General features: G+C 37.2%; 1 protein-coding gene and 1 long non-coding RNA gene across 4 annotated transcripts in view; both read right to left on the reverse strand.

The window, feature by feature from the left end:
* Positions 1–1675: 1675 nt before the first annotated feature.
* Positions 1676–2807, reverse strand: LOC125078509 (uncharacterized). Its single transcript, XR_007120914.1, has 2 exons — positions 2417–2807; positions 1676–2008 (listed from the first exon to the last, which is right to left on the reverse strand). It is a non-coding gene; the product is annotated as an uncharacterized LOC125078509 (long non-coding RNA).
* Positions 2808–9129: 6322 nt separating this feature from the next.
* The window catches only part of BTLA (B and T lymphocyte associated), a 28324-nt gene continuing 16295 nt past the window's right edge, over positions 9130–21158 (reverse strand). The window contains exons 3-7 of one of the 3 annotated variants that reach the window (XM_047724746.1): positions 17128–17163; positions 15599–15739; positions 15403–15486; positions 14049–14095; positions 9130–11477 (exon numbers count right to left, since the gene is read on the reverse strand). In XM_047724746.1, coding sequence (XP_047580702.1) covers positions 11202–11477; positions 14049–14095; positions 15403–15486; positions 15599–15739; positions 17128–17163 — 584 coding nt within the window. In that variant the 3' untranslated portion in view covers positions 9130–11201. The remainder of the gene's footprint in view (positions 11478–14048; positions 14096–15402; positions 15487–15598; positions 15740–17127; positions 17164–21158) is intronic. The other 2 variants (XM_047724765.1, XM_047724755.1) reach the window with 2 other exon arrangements.

Raw genomic sequence — 21158 nt, forward strand, 5'->3', positions numbered from 1 at the left:
CTATAGTTAAGTGTGCTCCTGAGTTGATTGTCATTAGTCCATGATTACATCATGGTTAATAGAAAATGGGAAATTTTAAATGAGAAGTTTCCGAAGGAAAAAAACCAAATGCCAATTTTCCATATAGGATTGTGGAGAAGGGTCTTGTGTGAATGAGTTACTGGTTTCTTGATGCTTGGTTAGTAAAGAATTACTTTGGAGATAATATGAATAATGTTAAGGACTTTATAATGGTATAAGATATGTACAACTAAAGATTTAGTACTATGTTACTAAAAAAATTAACTACTAGAATTTAGAGACCATTTTATTTTATTCTATTTTTAAATATTTAATTAATTTGTTTATTTATGAAAGAGAGAGAGAGGGAGGGAGAGCACGTGCATGCAAATGGGATTGGGGGCAGAGGGACAGGTAGAGGGAAAAAAATCCCAAGCACATTCCCTGCTGAGCTCAGAGCCTGCCCTGCCAGTGGGGCTTGATCTCACAACCCTGAGATTACAATCTGAGCCAAAACCAAAGTTCTGACTTTTAACAGACTGAGCCACTCAGGCGCTCCTAGAAACCATTTTAAACAACAAAGTTATTTAAAAAACAGAATTGTAGATTAAACCAAAATTACAAAACAAGAAATGAAATTGCTGTAAAATGTCAACTCTCCGAAATTGATCTATAATGTAATTCAATAAACTAATAAAAATACTAATAGGGTTGGGGTAGTAGTCGTGATTTTTTAAGTTTTTTGTGTGTTATTTTTTAAAGCCAATCAAAATTTGTTGAAGTACTGACTAAGTTACTTTTACAGATGACTTATAATAACTCATAGCCTAGATGAATGGTCTTTATTGTTTCAAATACCTCCACCTGGCCATGTCACATTTTAATTATAGTTTAAGTAACAGTGGACTCATTAATTCAATCAAAATATAATACATATTTTATTTAATATTAGCAGAGCCAATGAAAATGAAACATTCACAAGAATTATATTTAAATTATCTACATTCAAAACACTATTTTTTTTTAAAGATTTTATTTATTTATTTGACAGAGAGAGATCACAAGTAGATGGAGAGGCAGGCAGAGAGAGAGAAAGAGAGAGAGGGAAGCAGGCACCCTGCTGAGCAAAGAGCCCGATGCGGGACTCGATTCCAGGACCCTGAGATCATGACCTGAGCCGAAGGCAGCGGCTTAATCCACTGAGCCACCCAGGCGCCCCTCAAAACACTATTTTAAGAAATATAATTCTATCAGAATTCAGTAAGAGCAGCTGTAAATGCAATTAAATAATTGCAGTTAAGTTTTTTTTTTTTTTAAAAAATCAGACTTTTAAAGAGAGACAACTTGCAAATGTCCTGCTGTGATGTGGGGTGTTGGGGTTCAGCTGCTTTGAAAGCTGAATCAGACCCACATTGACTCTGGATCCCTGAAACCTCACAGCCTAATAATCCTCCTATTCCTCTGGGACCCTAAAACCTAGGGCACCTTCTGGGCTATAGAACAGCAGAGCCAAAAATGTCACTTGGGAGAAGGTAAACTTTGACCTCACTTCAGTCATTTTTGTTTGTTACAACGTTTTTCTTTTCTTAGCTCATCAAGTTTTTTCTCCATCAACAGAGCCATCAAAGAGAAATGTTCTAGAGCTTTTTCTCTCATGGGAGATAATCTAGTTTTGATTAAAAAAAAAAAAAGAGGTGGATTTTTCTAATTCTTTCTTCAGATCCTTTATTCCAGGATATTTGTACAGCAAACAGCTTGGGAAAAGAGATAATGTCCGCCTCCGGAGCAAAGGGCAGGCATGCTTACTACCCAGGAAGAAGATCTGCTTCAAGTTTTGAGTTCCGGTCCTGCAAACCTCTGTTTGTGCAGGCACCCGCTGGGCACAGCTGCAGCATCCTTGTGGGACTTGAGGGCAAGAGGAACTGACACAAATATGCTGATGTTCATGTTGTTTGCTGTGCCCTGAATGAGAATATCCTTTTCTCTGGTCCAGGAGTCTCTTGTTTTCCTACAGCACCCGTGAAACGATAGCAGATTAATTTGTCACCTTGCAAGTAAGGAAAAATCTCAGACCTTTTATAGTTCTTGACATTAAACTAAAATTTATATATCGTATGATTCTATTTATATCAAGTTCAAAACCATTAAAGGTAATACATGGTGTTAGAAGTCAGGATAGTTTCCTTGGGGAGCAGAGGCACTCCTTGCAGGAAGCATTAGGGGAACTTTTGGTGTGTGGGCCATGTTCTGTCTCTTGGTCTAAAAGGTGCTGATTACATAAATTCATTCAATTCAAATTCAACAATCTTTGCACTTACTTCCCCTTTCCCGCTTCCCCCTTCTATGAATGTTTTACTTCTATAAAAGTTCAACTTAAAATTAAAAAAAAAGAAGAAAAAAAAGCAGAGGTACTAACCAGGATTGCCACATCAATTTCAGCCTTCTATTATGATCCCCAGCTGAACATTCAGATAGATATTAATGTGAAGAGGCCCAGGAGAAGGTGGCTCTGGCTAGGCTCCTAGAGCAGCCTACATCAAATACCTCAATCAGATTGATTTTATTTCCTATTCAGGCTTACAAAACACAACTCTTTGAACTGATCATTTTCACTTCTCTGTTTAAATGGTTTACCAAGAGAGAGAGGTGTCTGACACTTCCTGTTGTTGAATATGTACATTTAAATGGGGATAAGAATTTTATCTTGCGTGAAACATACTTGTTTTAGTGTAGTCAAGCTGTATAACAAAATGCCATAAACTGGGTGGCTTGTAAACAACGATTTCTCATAGTTCTGGAAGCTGGCAGTCCAAGATCGGGGCGCCAGCATGGTTGGGTGAGGGCTATCTTCGGGGTGCAGACTACCCATTGTATCTGTATCTAAAGGGCTGTAGATCTCTCGGCAGTCTCTCTTATAAAGCCTTGCTCTCATTCAGGAGGGCTCCACCCTTGTGACCTAATCACCTTCCAAAAGCCCCACCTTATTAATATCATTACTTTATGGTTAAAGGTTTTCAAATATAAATTTGAAGGACACGAATATTCAGACCATAGCAGTTCTCAAAGGGGTTGACATAAATGCCTTGTTCACAAACCATTCAATGGTTTCCCCAATGTCTATTAAATACATTCCAAATCTGACAGACTAGCAGACTCACCATGCCCTTCCTAGTGCTAAGGATATAGGAGGTCTAATGATATCTTGGTCTTTATTTTCATATACAAGGACTTCATTTGTTCTCTACCTATGAACTCTCTCTTCTATTTCATTGATCTGTTGTTGATTCCAGGGGTTCTCACTGAGGATTTGTTCTCAAATTGTAGATTTGTCTCCTGCTACCCTAAGTCTCTGTTTTTGTTTTGTGTATTTTGAAGCTCAGCTCTTAAATTCATGCATTAAATACCTGACTTCTATTGAGCATTGAATGTTCTATTTTTATATTGGATATTTGCCTATAATTATTTATTAAATAATAATATTTAGTGATTATAATATTTAATGACTGCTTTAAAGATTTTAATTGCATCCTTAACTCATACTGTATTTTTTTTTAAGATTTTATTCATTTACTTGAGAGAGAGAAAGCATGAGAGGGGGAGGGTCAGAGGGAGAAGCAGACTCCCAGAGGAGCAGAGAGCCATCTGTGGAACTCGATCCTGGGACTCTGGTCACATGACCTGAGCCCAAGGCAGCAGCTTAATGGACTGAGCCACCCAGGTGCCCCTATAAAACTGTATTTTTATACTTCCATTTCCCACTTGCCTGTTCTTTGGGGCTGTTACTACCTTATATTTTACTTCTACATGTTCTATAAAATTCACATAATTTTTCTTTAAACAGTCAATTATCTTTTAAAGCAATAAAAATAGGATTTCAAATGTGTTTTATATTTCTCCACATATTTCTCATGTTTTGTGTCAGTAGTCAGATTTGAAATAGTTTTTAATAGAAAAAAATCATGAACATATGCTTAGACTTCCAACTCAAAACTTAGATTTCAGGATTTTGAACATCCTTAATTTTATTATTGTGTTAAATTTTGTTGTAAAGGAAAGCTTTATTTCTAAATATATTAACATAGTTATATATTTTCTTTATTCTGTATTATCCACATATTTATTTTTAATTAATAAATAAATAAATTTATTTATTTATTTTAAGTAGGCTTCATGCCCACTGTGGAGCCCAACATGGGGCTTAACTCACAACTGTGAGATCGAGATTTGAGCTGAGATCAAGGGTTGGTCACCTAATCAACTGAGTCACCCAGGTGACCCCACATAATTTTCTTTAAAACAACAATATCAATATAACTATGAAAAATAACGAATGCAGATTAAAATATCTATATGGTTCTTTATGTTCTTATAATCTCTTGCAGCAATGTCTAGTTAAAACACCGATCAAGTCACTTAACAAAATTATTCTATATGCATGGTTATCAACCTGATGTATAATTCAGTCTGTTTTCAATTTGGAGCCATTTTTTTGTTTATGTACTGTTATTATTTAACTATGCAACTAATTTTCAAGATTCCAGAGTTAAAACCCTATACCAAGGTATATTCACTGGAAGTCTCATTTCTGTCCTTGACTATTCTACACTGTTCTTTTCCCCCACCAAGGAGTAGCCATATAAATTAAATTAATAAATGATAAAATTACTTTTTGTTTTCATTTTTTAACTAAAATTACATATGTACATATATTTATATGTATGTGCCTATGTATATGTATATGTATGTGTGCCTATGTGTGTAGATATGTTGCATCCAATATTAATACCATTTTTAAGATTTCTGAGATTCTGTAAGACAGCAGAGATACTTGCAATGAAGAATAGGACAGTACATTTTACACACAATGAAACCCAACAGATGGTTTGAATTTGGAGGTTGTTCTGGCCTCCTGGAGAATCATATACTACAAGGTTGGCATATTTTAAAAAGAGTTACCAGCTAAAAGAAATTAAAACTAAGACATTTTGTATATGTGGGTTTTAGCAAATGGAACAACTTCTGATATTTCCAAGGCCACGAGGGTGTTTTTATAACTCAGGGGTGGTGAGACTTAACCTTAACTAAAATTTTGGAGTTTGATGATTTTACTCCTGAGCATCTGGGCTTTTTTTTTTTTTTTTTCTTGGCTTCATTACTGTTTGTCTGACTGGTTTTTCCAACACACTGATGTTTCTCAATGGGGAGGGGAAATGGAGCTGTGATAAGAAATGTCAGGTCTGCCCAAGCCCTGTATCTGCCTCCATCACTGTTGCCAGCAACCTCCAAATTCTCTAATTCCTCAATTTCACAGAAGTCTGCATACTTGTCTTTATCTTCAGTTTTTAAGCCCATCCCACTCTGGGACCAAGCCTGAGTAAGACCAATGTTAGAGACTCCTACATTCAAATGCAGCAGGCTCAAATCCAACTCCATTCACGTTGCCAGGCACTGTGCTACATTCCTCCCTGATGCCTAATCTCTGGTCACCGGTACTTGGATTACTGACATCTTCATTATACCTGTCCATTTTTGTATCCTCCTTTACATACTTATCCTGATAACCATTTTATGATCTGTCCTTGACATCAGCATGTGTACAATTCTCTCTAATGTAGTTTGAGATCCTTGCCCAGTACAATTCCTTTCTTCTCTCAATGGCCCAGAACTGATAACTGGGAACTGAAAGCATTACCTGGTTATGCAGGGTAACATAGAGATTACAGGGATTAATCCAACATTTCTGGGTCAGCTTCAGCAGATAGATCTAAGGCATCAAAGAGTGAATCCAGAATAGCCCAAATCTTTTTCCATTGCTCCTCAAGTTGATGCCACAGTAAGAACATGGACTCTGGAATCAGATTGCTAGGTTGCCATTCAGATACTGCCACTTATTAGCCCTGTAAACTTGGACATGTTATTTGACTATTATGTGCCTCAGTTTCCTGATCAGTGGAATGAGCACAACAACTACCTACTCCATAAAGTGATTGTGTAAGTTCAGCAAGTCATACATTTAAAAGGCTTAGAACAATGCTCAAGCACTCAATAAATAATAGATGTTTGTTAGGATAAACATTATTATTGTCAAGAGATCATCAAGAATTGTAAGAGGTAAAATATTGTCTAGTAATGCTTGGTTATAGACCATAGAAAGCCCTGAAGTACAAGACTCAATTTAATATAGCAGTCAACCTATAGGCTATAGTTCTACTATGGATCCAACTTTACTTGGATTACTTCCTTGAAGAGATTCATGATAATATTACTTAATTTGCACTTCTTAACTTGAGATACATACTAAATATTAATATCACTCAAATAAAATTTGATATCCTATCTTTTCCAATTTCTACATAAAGTGTTACTCAAAGAAAACACAAATTCCCAGAAGTTTGAAAAACAATTCAACCTGTGATTGTCTAGTTTAGAGTTACTACCAATTTTAGCCATTTGAAGGTAGCTTGAGAAAGTTGGAGTTTTCTAACCTGATGAAATTCTGGCCAATCCTGACCCTCCTCTTTTTTTTTAACCTCAAATAAAATTATTTATCAGTTGTCAGACTTTGATTAAGACATGAATAAATTTAGAATGATATCATCTAAAATAAAAATTAAGTATTTGGGCATATCAGCATGTTAGTTACACACATCTTGACCAACCAAGAAGTATAAAGAGAAAATAGCTGCAATTGAGCTCTCAAAGTGCATAAAATGCTTTGTGTAATATACAGGAAAGCACTTTATAATTAACTATAAGCTATTTAGATGACAATGACAGCCAAAATTTGGTTCATATCCTGTCACTTCCTCTGGTACTTAACCATTGAGTACTTACCAAAATTAGGAAAAAAAATCATTCTTTTTCTTGCCTCCCATTCTTTAACTTCTGAAATAGGCTCTTCCACTGATCTACCCTCTTGCAGACTTCTTCTTATAGAAAGAGGATTGATTTAACTGGCTGGAGAGTTGGACAGAACCTCTCCCTCTTTTAACCACGTTAACCTTGGGAAGGAGCCCTTGTATTCAAAGCAAAGGAGACTGTCATCACATCCCTGGCTCTCATTCATTTGGAATTAGGGAAGTTTGAGGTACACTGGCATCTCCCAGACAGCTGGTTGAGTATCTCTTTTTAGACCTAACTCTTCCTATAAATAAGTCCCAAGTCAAGCAGGATTTAAGTGGAGGAACTGGAAGGAAACATGCTGTCTTTTCACCCAAGCCATGCTCACCAATTTACCATTACCATTAATGTTAATCTTTTCCCCAATCTGACTTCTTTATGTTTTAATTGGTCAGTGACCTATAGAGACAGAGGCCTGAGAACAATTCAGTTATCAGATTATATTTTTTGTTCAGTTTTTACCTCATTCATCTGTGCTATAAGTAGTGATGAGCAGTAATGGAATCTCAACCATGTCACTTCAGAACCTAACAAACTAGTAAGTGCCTAATATGTGGTCATAGATTATTTGCAGATAAAGCAATTCCTATGGAACATTTACCCTAACTAACTTCGGAATAGGGCCTGATTTTAAAGATCAATCCCCAGAACTTGCTTTTGAAGCTACAACTTGATTTCTAACACAGGATTTTCAGTTCCTGTGTTCTCAAATTCACGGCAAACATTCTATAAAGTAGTAATGTTTTCTTTTTCACATGCCATTTTTACTTTCTGGGCTGGGTGGTGAGGCTCTTCCTGTTCCTGCCTAAAATAGAACTTTCCAAATTAGTCTGTCATGAATGACTTGGCTTCCTGCCACACCTGACTCCTGGTGGGGAGATATGGGTCATAAAGGCTAAGTTTCACCAATCCTCTGAGTTTCTTGTGAAAAAAAATGCAGGTTTTTATTTAGTAGGTGAAGATTGAAATTCTTAATTTCTGACATCTCTCCAGGGGTGCCCATACTACCAATTTGAGGGCCATCCCTTATGTAGCAAGAGATTAGATGACCAGCTTCACAAACAATATCCATTCTTTAAACATTATTTAATTGTACTATGTGCCAAGCACTGAGATAAGTAACTAAAGAGAAACATAACCTAATCCTGACTCATAAGAAGCCCAGAGTCCAATATGGCAGCAAACATAACAAATGAATGCTATAAATGATGTCCATTAAAAGATGAAAACACAAGCCACAACCTTGGGAGAAGATAGTTTCACAAACCATATTTGATAAAAGATTGTTATCCAAACTATACAAATAACTCTTTTTTAAAAAAAGATTTTATTTATTTATTTGTCAGAGAGAGAGAGCACACAAGCAGGCAGAAGAGAGAGAAGCAGGCTCCCCACCGAGCAAGGAACCTGATGTGGGACTTGATCCCAGAACCCTGGGATCATGACCTGAGCCTAAGGCAGCGGCTTAACCAACTGAGCCACTCAGGCATCTCATACAAATAACTCTTAAAACTCAACAATAAACAGACAAGAACCCAATTTAAAAAAAGGGGTAAAAGACCTGAATAGATACCTCACCAAGAAGATACATGGATAACAAATAAGAATATAAAAAGATGATCAATATCATATGTTAAAGGAAATTGCAAACTAAGACAAAGATATTACTATACACATATTAAAATGGACAAAATCCTGAGCACTGACAATACCAAATGCTGATGAGGATGTGAGCAACAGGAACTCTCATTCATTGCTAATGGGAATGCAGAATGGTACAGCCGCTTTGGAAAGCATTTTGACAGTTTCTTACAAAACAGAACATCCTCCTACCATATGATCCAGCACTCATGTTCCTTAGTATTTGATCAAAACTGATCAAATAAACCACATATACCAAACTGGCCACTACACTGGGAAACCTAAAGTAAATGATCTGGTGTCTTTCAATGGTGAAGATTGTAGAGCATATATTCTGGATCTTCTGAATGAGAATTTCTTAGTGCTAGGAGTTGGTAATCTGCAGTTTATCAAGTTGTTGAGGAGGTTATTCAGTACCATAGGGCTTGAGAATCACTTTTCTGCTTCATGTCCACACATTTTTTTTTTTTAGTACAAAAGCCAATACTAAATTGATTCCAAAGAAGTTTTAATAACTTTATTATTTGTTACCTTATTATTAATGAAATAAACCATGTGAATAATACTGAAACAGATTTATGTGGGAAATACATATATAATTCTGACACCCTTTATTAAGAAGCAATAAAAACATAGGTGATTTGGAATTTTGGCAGCATGATACAAATGTAAGAATAAATCATTTGTAGGAGTGAAATCATTATCAACATTATCTTTACTATAAGACAGGCTAAGAATATAACAATAGAAAATTTTTTGTTGCTTAAATTTAAGAAAATTATGAAGGAACTGTTCAGCTGTGTGTTTTTATCTGATAAGGGCAGCTAAAGGTATCCTCCCATACTTCCTGTTTCTATATTTAAGAATACCGCAAACAGTTATTCTAATATATCTTTTGTACATAGTTGCCTAAAAATGCCGCCTCGCTGAAAGAGCCTACCTAGATCCATTGCTCAAAATTCCAGGTACTGTGCTATCATACTGGCTTGATAACAGTGACTCTAAAGATACACCCACAATCCCAATTTAAGGGGCAAAATCTTTTTTTAAATTTTTTTATTAACATATAATGTATTATTAGCCCTAGGGGTATAGGTCTGTGAATCGTCAGGTTCACACTTCACAGCATTCACCATAGCATACACCTTCCTAACGGGCAAAATCCTAATGTCAGTGTTGTTACAGAAGAAAAGCTCCACCACAAAATCCCAGTTTTATCTTTATGGGATAAAAAATGTTATGGGATATCATACCCTCATTGCCATAATTTCAAACTTCTATTTTCATACATTTTCTTTAATGATCCATTTGCTCTAGTATTCTGAACCTTTTAGGAAACTGAAATGGAATGTCAATTTTGTCAGTTTCTCTTTTTACTATTTCTGTAAGTCACCTAGTCTTCCTTACACACACACACACACACATTCATTTGTGCAGCAGCTCAACTATTTGTTCAAATGGATCCAACCTTTGCTGTCCACTTTGTATGAGGTGTACTGCCTTACTTAGTAGCAGCACCTGAGAATCCTAACAGCCTCAAGCTATTGAATAAAGTCGTAGATTATTTTTGAAATAATTAGACTCAAGTACTCTGGAAATTCAGAAACTTTGAAAGCATCTCCTCTTGCTGTAGTCAAGTGACTGCAACTACAGTATTTTAAAATGAATTGTTATGAAGCTGTACAGATGTGCTTAATGAAAGTATGGTGACCTGTACTGACCAACTAAATACTCCAGATTTTTCTCTATCCCAGTAACTATGCTTTTCATTTGCTATCAGGTCAACCACAATGCGGTTTAAGCTACCAATCTGTACCTGCCGGATGATACTTATTTTCACTGATTTTTATGTTTATTTAGACACCCCCAAGGATATTAATTCAGCAGCATTATGTCACATTTATAAACATTAGTCCATGTGACCCAAACACTGAGTCACAACTGTGTTTACAAATTAACCACACATTAATACTCCATTACTACCTATGTTTGCTTAGCAGTGTAACAGGGTAGATAAAACCTTTTGTCAGGGATGGGGAGCATCTACCCTACATTAGCTGGTGTGTTCCACATCTTTATTGCACCATTTCTTCTTTCCATTCTTTTCTTATATCAAGTCAAAGATGATTTCTTCTTTACATGTAAGAAACCCCAGTATGAGATGGACAGAGGAAAGTTTCTCATCATGGAAGAATGACGAGAAATAAACATAATATTGTTGCTTTGTTGATGGTTAGTCAGTCAAACTGGGACATTCTTTCTTCATCAAGAGAGTGTAGTGAACTAATCCAGATAACACAAATCTCTCTTGCTTACACGTATCTCTCATCCTCCAAAAAATATACTAACTTTGTCCATTGGGTAAAATGTATCTAAGTTTAAATGTTCTGCTACCCTGCTATTCATAATACCATTCATTTTTGGAGGAAGGGTTTTTGTGCTATTGTTCAGTGCTATGCTGTAAAAAAGTTCCCTTGTAATTTGGAGGGAGAAATTTTAGTTATTTGTCCTTTGTCCCTGAAGACCCAAGCACCAACATGAACCTCCTTGAAGTGAAACTTCTCAGGTCGAGGTATACTATCTGATATTTTGTTGGGCTCAGAAAATGGCGTTGACATGCTGATCATTCAGTGATCATTGGTTAGAGATCCAGATGGAATTTAACTCCTTACACATATGGCTGCATATTCTGTAGGTGCCTCTTTCACATTCCTTGGTTGTCTTGGGTTTATTCCAATGACAGAATGGTTCAGGGAGGCATAAACAATGCTCTGTTTGTTTTCCTCCGGACATGGGTTAGAATAAACTTCAGACTCTTCCTGGACCCTGAACCAGGGCTCATTATCATAAGTATTAGTCTCTGATGGCAGTGTTTGGGGATTTTGCCTGGTTCCCACTTCAGTTTGCTCACTCCTTAAGGGCTGGGGAATATCAACCTATAAGAAAAAAAAAAGAAAAGATTGTTTTAACTACTGCCTAAGGATGTGATAGTGCATACAATTAGCAAACTATGAGTATATGCTACACTGAGTCAATATACCAACAGAAATAATTTACTCTTCCTCACTTTTGCTGCTGACACTTACATCTTTAGCAGATTCTTACTTGTTGAAAGATGAAAGGCTTAGGACCACTATGTTCCTCCTCAATAGTTATTTTGTGCTTTTTTTATTAGTCACTTTTGAAGTCACAGAACACTTCCAGCTATACAAGAACATGACCGGGTAAAAATGAAGATGCCATTTTAATGCTAAGAGTTGCTCTTTCAATTTTTCAATACCAGTTTTGTCAGTCAATTTATGTTCTTGATGTTTGGCCTAACTCCTTGAAGGTGTCAAGTCCATAGTCTTTGACAGTCTACCCGCCTTATCAGGTCCTTTGTTGTTTTCATTTTATACGTGAAATAGTACATCTCCTACCCCTCCTTGTCAGAATTCTACCACAGGTGCATGTCAGGCCCTACCCCAAGAAGCTAAGCATTAGCTGCCAAGTATGCTGCTTCCCTCTGATGGGCTGCCTGGAAAATAACACTGAGGCCGAAGGACCGAACGAAGCAAGAATCACTTTACCCTTCCCAGTCTCTTAGCTTAGCTGGAAAGTGTCCCAGCCTTCACTCTAAGGAACCTAGTGAAGACTCCAGAGATGCACTGAAGAAGAAAACTATCAGAACCTAATAAATAGCCTCAAATCCTCAATATATCAACAAGATCCCTGTTGTGCTTTTATAATATATATGTCCGTCAACTCAATTACCTGGCTCTCTTTCCAAAAGATGGTTGGTTTCCATGGAAAACTTAACTAAAATGAATGAGGTTAAAGAAAACATGGTGCTCTGTGGCTTGCTGTACCCTGTGGCATCTCAGCGAAGTGGGTAGATGCCACAAGCTGGGGCGCCATACTGTGGTCGATAGAGATGACAAACACCAAGGCAACTATCCTACTCTGTATATGTATGGCATTTTACAGTTTACAAAGGGCTTTTTAAAAAGGGACAGCTGAGTGTTTTTTAGTATTCAAGTACATTTACCCTCCAGGGACCATTGTGAAATAAGATGAGAATCTTGGCTTTTATATGTACCTGCCATGTTTTAAGCAGTTCCTTTCTCTCCTTGATTTCTATTCCACTGGTTCCAATCCAAGTCCCTTCCTAAGAAAGTTTTAGTCTCAAAGATCTAATATGACACCATTTTATTTTCTTAAATGGTGGACAACTCAAATGACACAAAGCTCTGAATCCCTATGAAAAAACACAGTCATCTTAATACAAAATTCCTAAATAATAACACACACACACAATCCCTTTTGAATTCAACTTCAGATCATAAATAATTTGTCCAGCCTATACAGGAAGAAATATGACTACATTTTAACCAACCTGGGCTTAACTTAAACTATTTATATTATCATTGTAAACTGTTTCATAGATCTCAGTCCTCATTGTAACAGAATGTGGTTCATTGGTATTCACTATAGGAAGAAAGAAAACAACATTTAAGTATATTTTCCTACTTGAAGAAGCAAAACCTTAGCACCCAACACAATGTTGTTTACTGCCACTTATGAAAAACTTAGAATCAGTTTACAAAATTGAATGCATTTGGCTTGATTTAAAAGTGGGCAACCTGGTGGGGGATGCTAAGTGTCATTTAGTATTATAGGTAAAATTTTGGCTATATCTGCCTTTGGCATTTCTGGAACTTTTGAGAGGTTTACTATATCTTTACCTCTACCCTTCCACCCTGAAACATGCATATACACACACAAGTTCCTTTGTAGTACCTCATTTGTGACTATTTGCTTTTAACTAAAGAACTTCATAAAATGTTTTCAGAAATGTATTGCCTCATCTTGTTTTTTTTTTTTTTGAGTTCCAGTATTTACACAACATTGAACCCAAAAGAAAAACCCAAGTTTATATTTCAAGAACTTGTAGGAAAATTTGGCCCTGCCTCCAGAATGCCCTAGGCTTTGTCTGGAGGTCTCTTCCTTGATGAGCCCACACACATTATGGAAGACGTTTGCATAAGTAGTAACTTTTCCAGTCAGCCTTCTCTATCTGCTGGTGATCTAGGAAGAAATCACACAGTATTTTATGAGATAATTATGGTTCATTCTTTCATTAACTCTCAACTCCCTTCCAGAAAGACTCTAAGGTATTTTTTGTGAGAATAAATGAATAGCCTGAAGTTACATAACAGGGCAAGAGCAGAGTCAAGTTATATAATCCAGTCCCTGACTTTTCTACTTCAGGTCTACACTGCCACTCATGCCCTTCCAAAGGCCACTTATTAATAAGTCTTGTTAATCTTGAAGAATCTTTGCTGCAGTTGGAGGTAAATGTAAAATAAACCCTTTTTTTTTTTTAAGCAAGTCGATATATAGAGAGGACATTTAGATAGTTCCTGGCATAGGGTGAGTGTTACATAGCTTTACCCAATTTAAAATAATATATTAAGATGAACATGGTTAACAGACTGCATTCGCTTTAACAGATACATAGGACATACCAGGTTAATTTCCCTTCTTGCTGTATCAGAAGGCTTCTTTTGTTCTGCTGAAATTCAGAAAGAAAAATGAGAAAACAAGAAGAGAAAAGAACAACACAAAATTCTTCCCCAATTCCCTGTAACTTGAGGTTGTGGGAAGAATATAGGTTTTGGAATCTGATTGGCTGGTTGAAATTCAGTGTCTAGGGCAGAGGTAGGCTGCCTCCCCACCCCTGTCATGAACTTGCATGTCAGTGGCAGTGTTACTACTAGTTTTGGCTTGTTTATTTGCTGGCAGGTACACCTCAGTTTGTGAGCATTCATGCTGCTCACTTTTTTCACTGGTTCTTTACTTCTTACTCCAGAGAGTCCTCTGGCATATCCAAGAGGAAGGGGCAGGATCAAGTACCTCACTTTAAACACTCTGGAAATCCTTGTTCTGTGGATATCCGGTACTTGATGTCAGACACACTGCTGTCCTCTCACCTACAGAGGCCAGGATCTCCTATGGCCCAGTTCACTCCAGATTTGGTAGGTCAAAGGATTTATCCCTGCCTCTTTTCCTAAAGTTTTCTGAAGCAGCCTCAAGAAAGATGGTAAAAGCTGGGGAGGGACCATGGAAAGAACCTTGGAGTTACAGATGTGAAGTTGGGGTTACAGAGGATTCCCGCAGTATTCTGGGAAGGTTCTGGGCTCCGGAATTCCTTACCACAAAAGACCAGAAGTTTTTTTTGCCCAGACAAAGCTTTCTCTGTGGCAGAAATAAGGGATGCTCTGTCTAGCTTCATTTCTATAGCTACACTGTGGCTGCCAGTGTGGCAAATGGTGGGAGGAGATGGCAGAGGGGGAACGGTAAAGACAGAGAGAGCTGGGGTGTTTCAGATTAGAGTTACATTAGAATTCACCACATCTCTCTCTTACTGTGATTGACTGTCTGCTCATGACTCTGAAGGAATTCTTAGAAAAGCAGGAAGGAATTGCTGCTAAGATGTCACATCTCTCCCATCCTATCCAAACCCAGATTTTTCAAATGCTTTATTTTTGGGTGACAGTTTAGTTCAGGCATGTGTTTTTGATGGCATCAGAAAGTGCAGACATAAGTTTCCTTTGGGGCTATTTAATCTTCATTTAGACAAGGGTGTGTGTGATTGGCATGATGTGGTGTGGTTGTGAAAAAGAGAATGAGACTAATTCAAATCAGACATGTTGACCTGAGAGATTATTTCAACCTCCCTTTTGATACCTTTAAAGCTCAGAAGAGCAGCTTGTCACATAAACTTAAGATTGACACAAATAGAATGGGTAAGTCCCAGCCATGTGCCCTCCTTATCACCATCCCTGCCTGGAGCACGGTGCTGTTGTGACTGTGCCTCACCATGACTGGATAGGACCTGAATTAATCCATCTGTCTTTTTGGTGGAAGGATGAGTTGTCCCCGAGGAAATCATTATCCATGGTTCTTTGCAGAATATTGGGAAAGAAAACAACAGGAACCAACTAAAAATTAATCAGCTCTAATAACTGAACCCCAAATGTGTGGCACATAGCAGCAGATGGAAGATGGAACCCACCTTGGTGCCTTCGAAGGCAGCAGAATAGATAGAAACAGGTAATAAGCAGAAGCAATGCTCCCAAAGGAAGCAGACTATAAAGCATCCATTGTCTTTCATCTGTCACTTCTGCAGAGGGTGGTCCTGAGGCACTGGTTGTATCTGAAATTGAGTCGATGCTAAAGACAGTTAGGAAATTGGAGGTATAATAGGATCAGTAACACCTTCTGCACCATTACAACTTAAATGAAGGAGATTTCCAGCTGATGTTTCTCTTTCTCTTCTGGAAGCCTTCCCCAAGAACCCTGTGCCTCAATGTTCTCACCCACCTCTTGCTTTGTTGATGAGTTTATGTGGGTGGTTCTGGGTTATAATTCAACCTTTGTAAGAATTTTTTACTCTTTTAGGGTTAATCCCCTCTAAAACAATACCCATAACAGCTCTCAGGAGTACTTCACCAAGCTCTTCCCTTGACATTGTCTTACCTAACTTTCACATTCAGCCCTGAAGGAAAGTAAGGAAGCCATTATTTTTATCCAGTTTCATGCCTTGATAAAAGTTTTATTGTTCCAAGACTTGCCCAAGGTTAGATAGCTAGTGAGTTGCCTTGGGACTCAAGCCAACATATTTTTCATACTAAATTCCAATTCCTTTAACACAAAGGCTTTTTGTTGTGTCATAACTCTTTGGGATCTCCAAATACTAAGTACTTTCCTTATCTCAAGATACCTTTGTTATCACCAAATACGCTTTGTTGGGTCTATAGCCAGTGCTCATTGCTATGACCAATGTTGACATGCATTAAGTTTCTGTTTGACCGAGGTAGATTGATTGCAACTCACTGACGAGTCATGAAACAATTTAATAGATCACAAACAACTTTAGAAACATGAATTGCGGGGCGCCTGGGTGGCTCAGTGGGTTAAAGCCTCTGCCTTCGGCTCAGGTCATGATCCCACGGTCCTGGGATCGAGCCCCACATCGGGCTCTCTGCTCAGCAGGGAGCCTGCTTCCTCCTCTCTCTCTGCCTTCCTCTCTGCCTACTTGTGATCTCTGTCTGTCAAATAAATAAATAAAATCTTTAAAAAAAAAAAAAGGAAACATGAATTGCGGCAAAATAGAAAAATATCAGAAGGCAACACACATCATTAATGTTGTATATATGTTAAATTTTTTATGCGGGACATTTTTATTTCTAAATATATTAACATCATTATCTGCTTGCTTCCACGTGCTCTTGGTTTGAGGTAAAGGTGGACAGGAAATACAGAGGCTATGCGAATGAATAGTGGTTAGGTAATTCAGACTGGTAACAAATGCCGCTGTTTATGCTGCAGTTGCTGCTTGGGTTAGGACAGCAGCCAAGTCATTACCAATGATGACAGACACAGCTGTCTGGGGGAAGGGTGTAGATAGAAAGAAGGAGGAAAGTTCCCACGTAGATAACTAATACAAACAGATCCATTCGGTTAGATGAATCCAACTTATTATTTCTCCGACCACCAAATAATATAATTTCCTTAATTTTATTGGACTAGTTTGATACTTACTTATCAGAGGGTATTCGGAATTATTTCTAGTCCATTCTGAAATAGAAAATCAAGATAAAGAAGTGAAATTGGTTGTAAAAACAACACTCAGTTTTGTCCAAAATCAGAACTAATCTCCGAGAGGACTCCTGCATTTGCACTAACAGAATCCAGTAACTCAGCTTAAAGGAATTTTCACAATTTGCAAATCCGCACCTCAAGATCATGGACACAAAATAAGTCTCTGGGTTTATTTTGAGGCTTGAAGTAAGACTGTAAATCCAACACAAACTTTGTCTGCTTTGATTCCCTCTTCCCCATTAAGAATAAGGATAGAATACAGCCTGTAAGACAGCTTCCAGCTTAGAAAAATAAGATGTTCATTCAGCCAGTGCTCCAAGTGAGTGTGGAGACTCACAAGGAAAGGTTGCTTCTGATGACATTCTGACTATCATTCTGAAACAAATGGTGCCTCCCAGTTCCTGCCCACTCATACCACCCCCACTTCTCTGCTGAGAAGATGACGACCTGCCCTTGTGAAGTTCCTAATCAGGGATTGACCAAGGGCACGTTGGGGAGGATGGAGTTACAGGTCAATGTACATTCTAGTGACTGTTTCCCAGCTCTGTCAACTTTTCTCTTGGAGCTTTGATTTGCAAGGCATTTTTCTTCATTCTGGGAAAATATTGCTTTCCCAATAGCATCCAAGCCCTGACTGAGCCACAGCCCTGTTTGTATATGAACCAATTCTTTTTTTCTTTTTTTTTTCCCCCATGGGCCAATTTTTAACTCGAACTTAAAAAGAAAAAGAGAGTCAGGTACAAAAACAAGAAAATTCCCAATAGTACCTAAAAAAGATATCTCAAGGGGAGAAAATGAAATTTTTTTTAATCATGCCTCCACATTATTTTTATGAAAAGCATCATCCTTAAATATAATTTCAGAATATATTTTTCTCTGTCAGTATTCAATTCACTGAGTATTCCCAGGTACAGAAGGAAAAGGAATTTTTCTTTGACTCTTTCCTTCATCACTTTATGAAAGGAAAATACATACCCAGTTCAAAGCTAATTCTGAAATAATTCATTTGGCTTTTGTGAAGGAAGCAAGGATGACCCAGAAAAATATGACACAGTTTCTGCTTCCCAGGACCTTTTAATTCTTCATGGGATAAAGAACATTTCCACACATTAAACTACAGTACAAGGAAATGTCTGGTAAATGAGAAGCACAGAGTTTAAATGGCATGAAATATGTTAGAAAAGAGAAATTGCTTCTCCTAGGATGAACCCTGGAAGATTTCATTAAGAAGTGGGAAATGAGTTGGGCTTGGCAGGAAGGGCAGAATTGTGGTAAGTGGAAGCAGATGAATGGGTGCCCTGTGAACAGTGAGAAGAGCATGGTGAAGACATGCAATGGTAGGTAGGGCTGTTGGGCTGGAGCAGAGGCTCAAAGTGGAGTCCAGAAGCAATCCAGAAAGGCAGGTGGGGATGGACTATGGTAGGGCTTGAATGCTGGGAGCCAAATTTGAAAGCAATAAGGATGCTCTGCCAAAGACTCGATAGAGGAGTGGCATGATGGAAGAAATTTATTATGCAAATTAAGTGTATTGGGAAGATATTTGCCTGAAATGGACCAAAATAGGAAGCACTAAAGACACGGACTCCATGAGGCTGACTGGAATACTTGTGAGGAAGATAATGAAGGTTAGAGATACACATGAAGCTATAGGAGGGAGGCAATCCCAGACAGAAGGTTGCTGACAGAGAAGAGTAGACGGCCAAAATGAAGTCCTGGGGAATTCCCTTGGTCAGGAGCATTAATTCATAAAGTGATAAGAAAGGTAGGAGAGTGTGAAATTAGGGCAACAGAAATCTCCAAAGGAAAAATTAAAAGGCCCTTCATGTCTCCTACGTAGTTTTCCCTCTCACCACTTCATCTTTATCCCTCATCTCCAGTATGATCCTAACAAGTACATCCTCCCAGGGCAATGGGATCAACGGAGAAGTTACTTCTTTTGCTTTTCTTCTCTTCAGCCCCCTCCTCCCCAAGGGAGAGAGACCGTTGATCCTAATTTTAGCCCCAACTTGATTCCTAGAACATGGGACCTTTATGCACTTTACAAACTGTGCAACCATCTGTAGTGGCTGTGGAATGACCCCAATATGGGACAGAAGAGACACAATAATATCCCTGGGATGCTTCCATGTCAGAAGTCGTTATTGGCTTGCCCCTGACACTGGTTAAATTCCTCCCTGTTGTATAGAAGGGGATTGATTCCTATGAAGGAAAAGAGAATTACACAAGAAGGCACCTTTTACAAAGAATGTGAACTCGATGCCACTTCAGTTAATTTTATTATACATTATATTAACATACATCATATAAATAATCTAATAGCATTCAATTATTGTGTATTTTGTCATATAATTAATATCCTGGGAATAATGTTTTGTAAGCTTGGCTTATTTTTATCATTTATTTTGCCAGTTAAAAAATTAGTACTTCTTTAAAAATTCAATATCTCATTATGTGAATTAATAGTGAAATTTTCTCCAGAAAGCATTCTTTCCATAATCTTCAGTATAAGCTTCTCCTGATTGTTAAAGGCAATTGTTTCACTTTGTACGGATTATGTCATTTAATTCATCTAAGAATTATGAAAAAAGATTTATTGAACACCTACCATGTGTTATATGCTATGCCTTCTATTTGTAGAGAAGCAAAGATGTTTAAGACACAGCTTCCATTCTAAAGAGGTTTATAAGCCTGTGCGTGGATAGTGGCTGGCAATTAGCATTGCCTTTGACCCACATTAGCAAAAGCAGAGTCTCTAACTCTGCCACGAATCCCTTCTACACTTTACTATGCATTCTCTTACTGGGCTACTTTCAGAAGTCTTAAATAATTTATAGGATTTTAAAGAGATTTAAATGGATTCCTTCACTGGGCTACTTTAAGGGAGTTAAAAGACTGACTCCAAAGTGTGTATATAAAATAATAAATTAAATTTTTAAAAACACCATGTATGCATTCAAGTGAATGGTGTCCACTGAAGAAGTAACTGCCTACATCTGCATGTAGATTCCAGTGCACAAAAGCTCTTTGAAATTTCTTTTTTTGCAATAATCTTCAAAGTCAGTTTATGGGCCACAAAACAAGCTCCATTTTATTTCTTGTTGTAATAAGCACTAGATGTTATCTGTGTTACACTAGGTGTAAGTGATAAATCACTAAATTCTATTCCTGAAACTAATACTACACTATATGGTAACTAACTTGAATTTAAATAAAATATTGGAAGGAAAACGAAGTCAATTGGCCAAAGATGTATGTATTTATTCTGGACTCTTAATTCTCTCCTATTGATCTGTGTATTTATCTTATGCCAGTACTACACTGTATCAATTATTGTAGTTTTGTAGCAAATTTTTAAACAAAGGAGTGCAAGTCCTCCAACTTTGGTCTTCTTTTGCAAGGTTTTTGTTTTGTTTTGTTTTGTTTTGGCTATTTGGGTCATTGCAACTGTATGTGAATTTTAGGGTCAGCTTTTTCATCTATGCAAAAAAAAAAAAAAAGGTTGGGATTTTGGTGGGAATTATATTGAACCTGTAGATCATTCTGGGAAATATTGCTATCTTAACAATTTTAAGTCTTCCAATGTGAATGGCATGTATTTTTCCATTTATTTACATCTTTTTAAATTTCTTTCAGCCATGTTTTGTTCAGTGTATAAGTGTTAAGCCTCCCAGGTAAATTTATTTTTTTCTTTTTGAGACTACTATAAATAGAATTTATTTTTTAAATTTCCTTTCAGATTGTTCATTGCTAGTGTTTAGAGATACCACCGATTTTTTTTAGCTGATCATACAACCTCGTTGAATTCGTCTATTAACTCTAGTATCTTTTTGTGGATTTTAAAGGATTTTCTATATATAAAATCATGTCATCTGTGAATAGTGATAGTTTCATTTCTTCCTTTCCAATTTGGATGCTTTTTATTTCTTTTTTCTTGCCTAAGTGTTCTGGCTAGTACTTCTAGTTCAGTGTTG

Source organism: Lutra lutra, chromosome 1 (genome assembly GCF_902655055.1).
Source record: "Lutra lutra chromosome 1, mLutLut1.2, whole genome shotgun sequence".
Classification (NCBI taxonomy): Eukaryota; Metazoa; Chordata; class Mammalia; order Carnivora; family Mustelidae; genus Lutra; species Lutra lutra.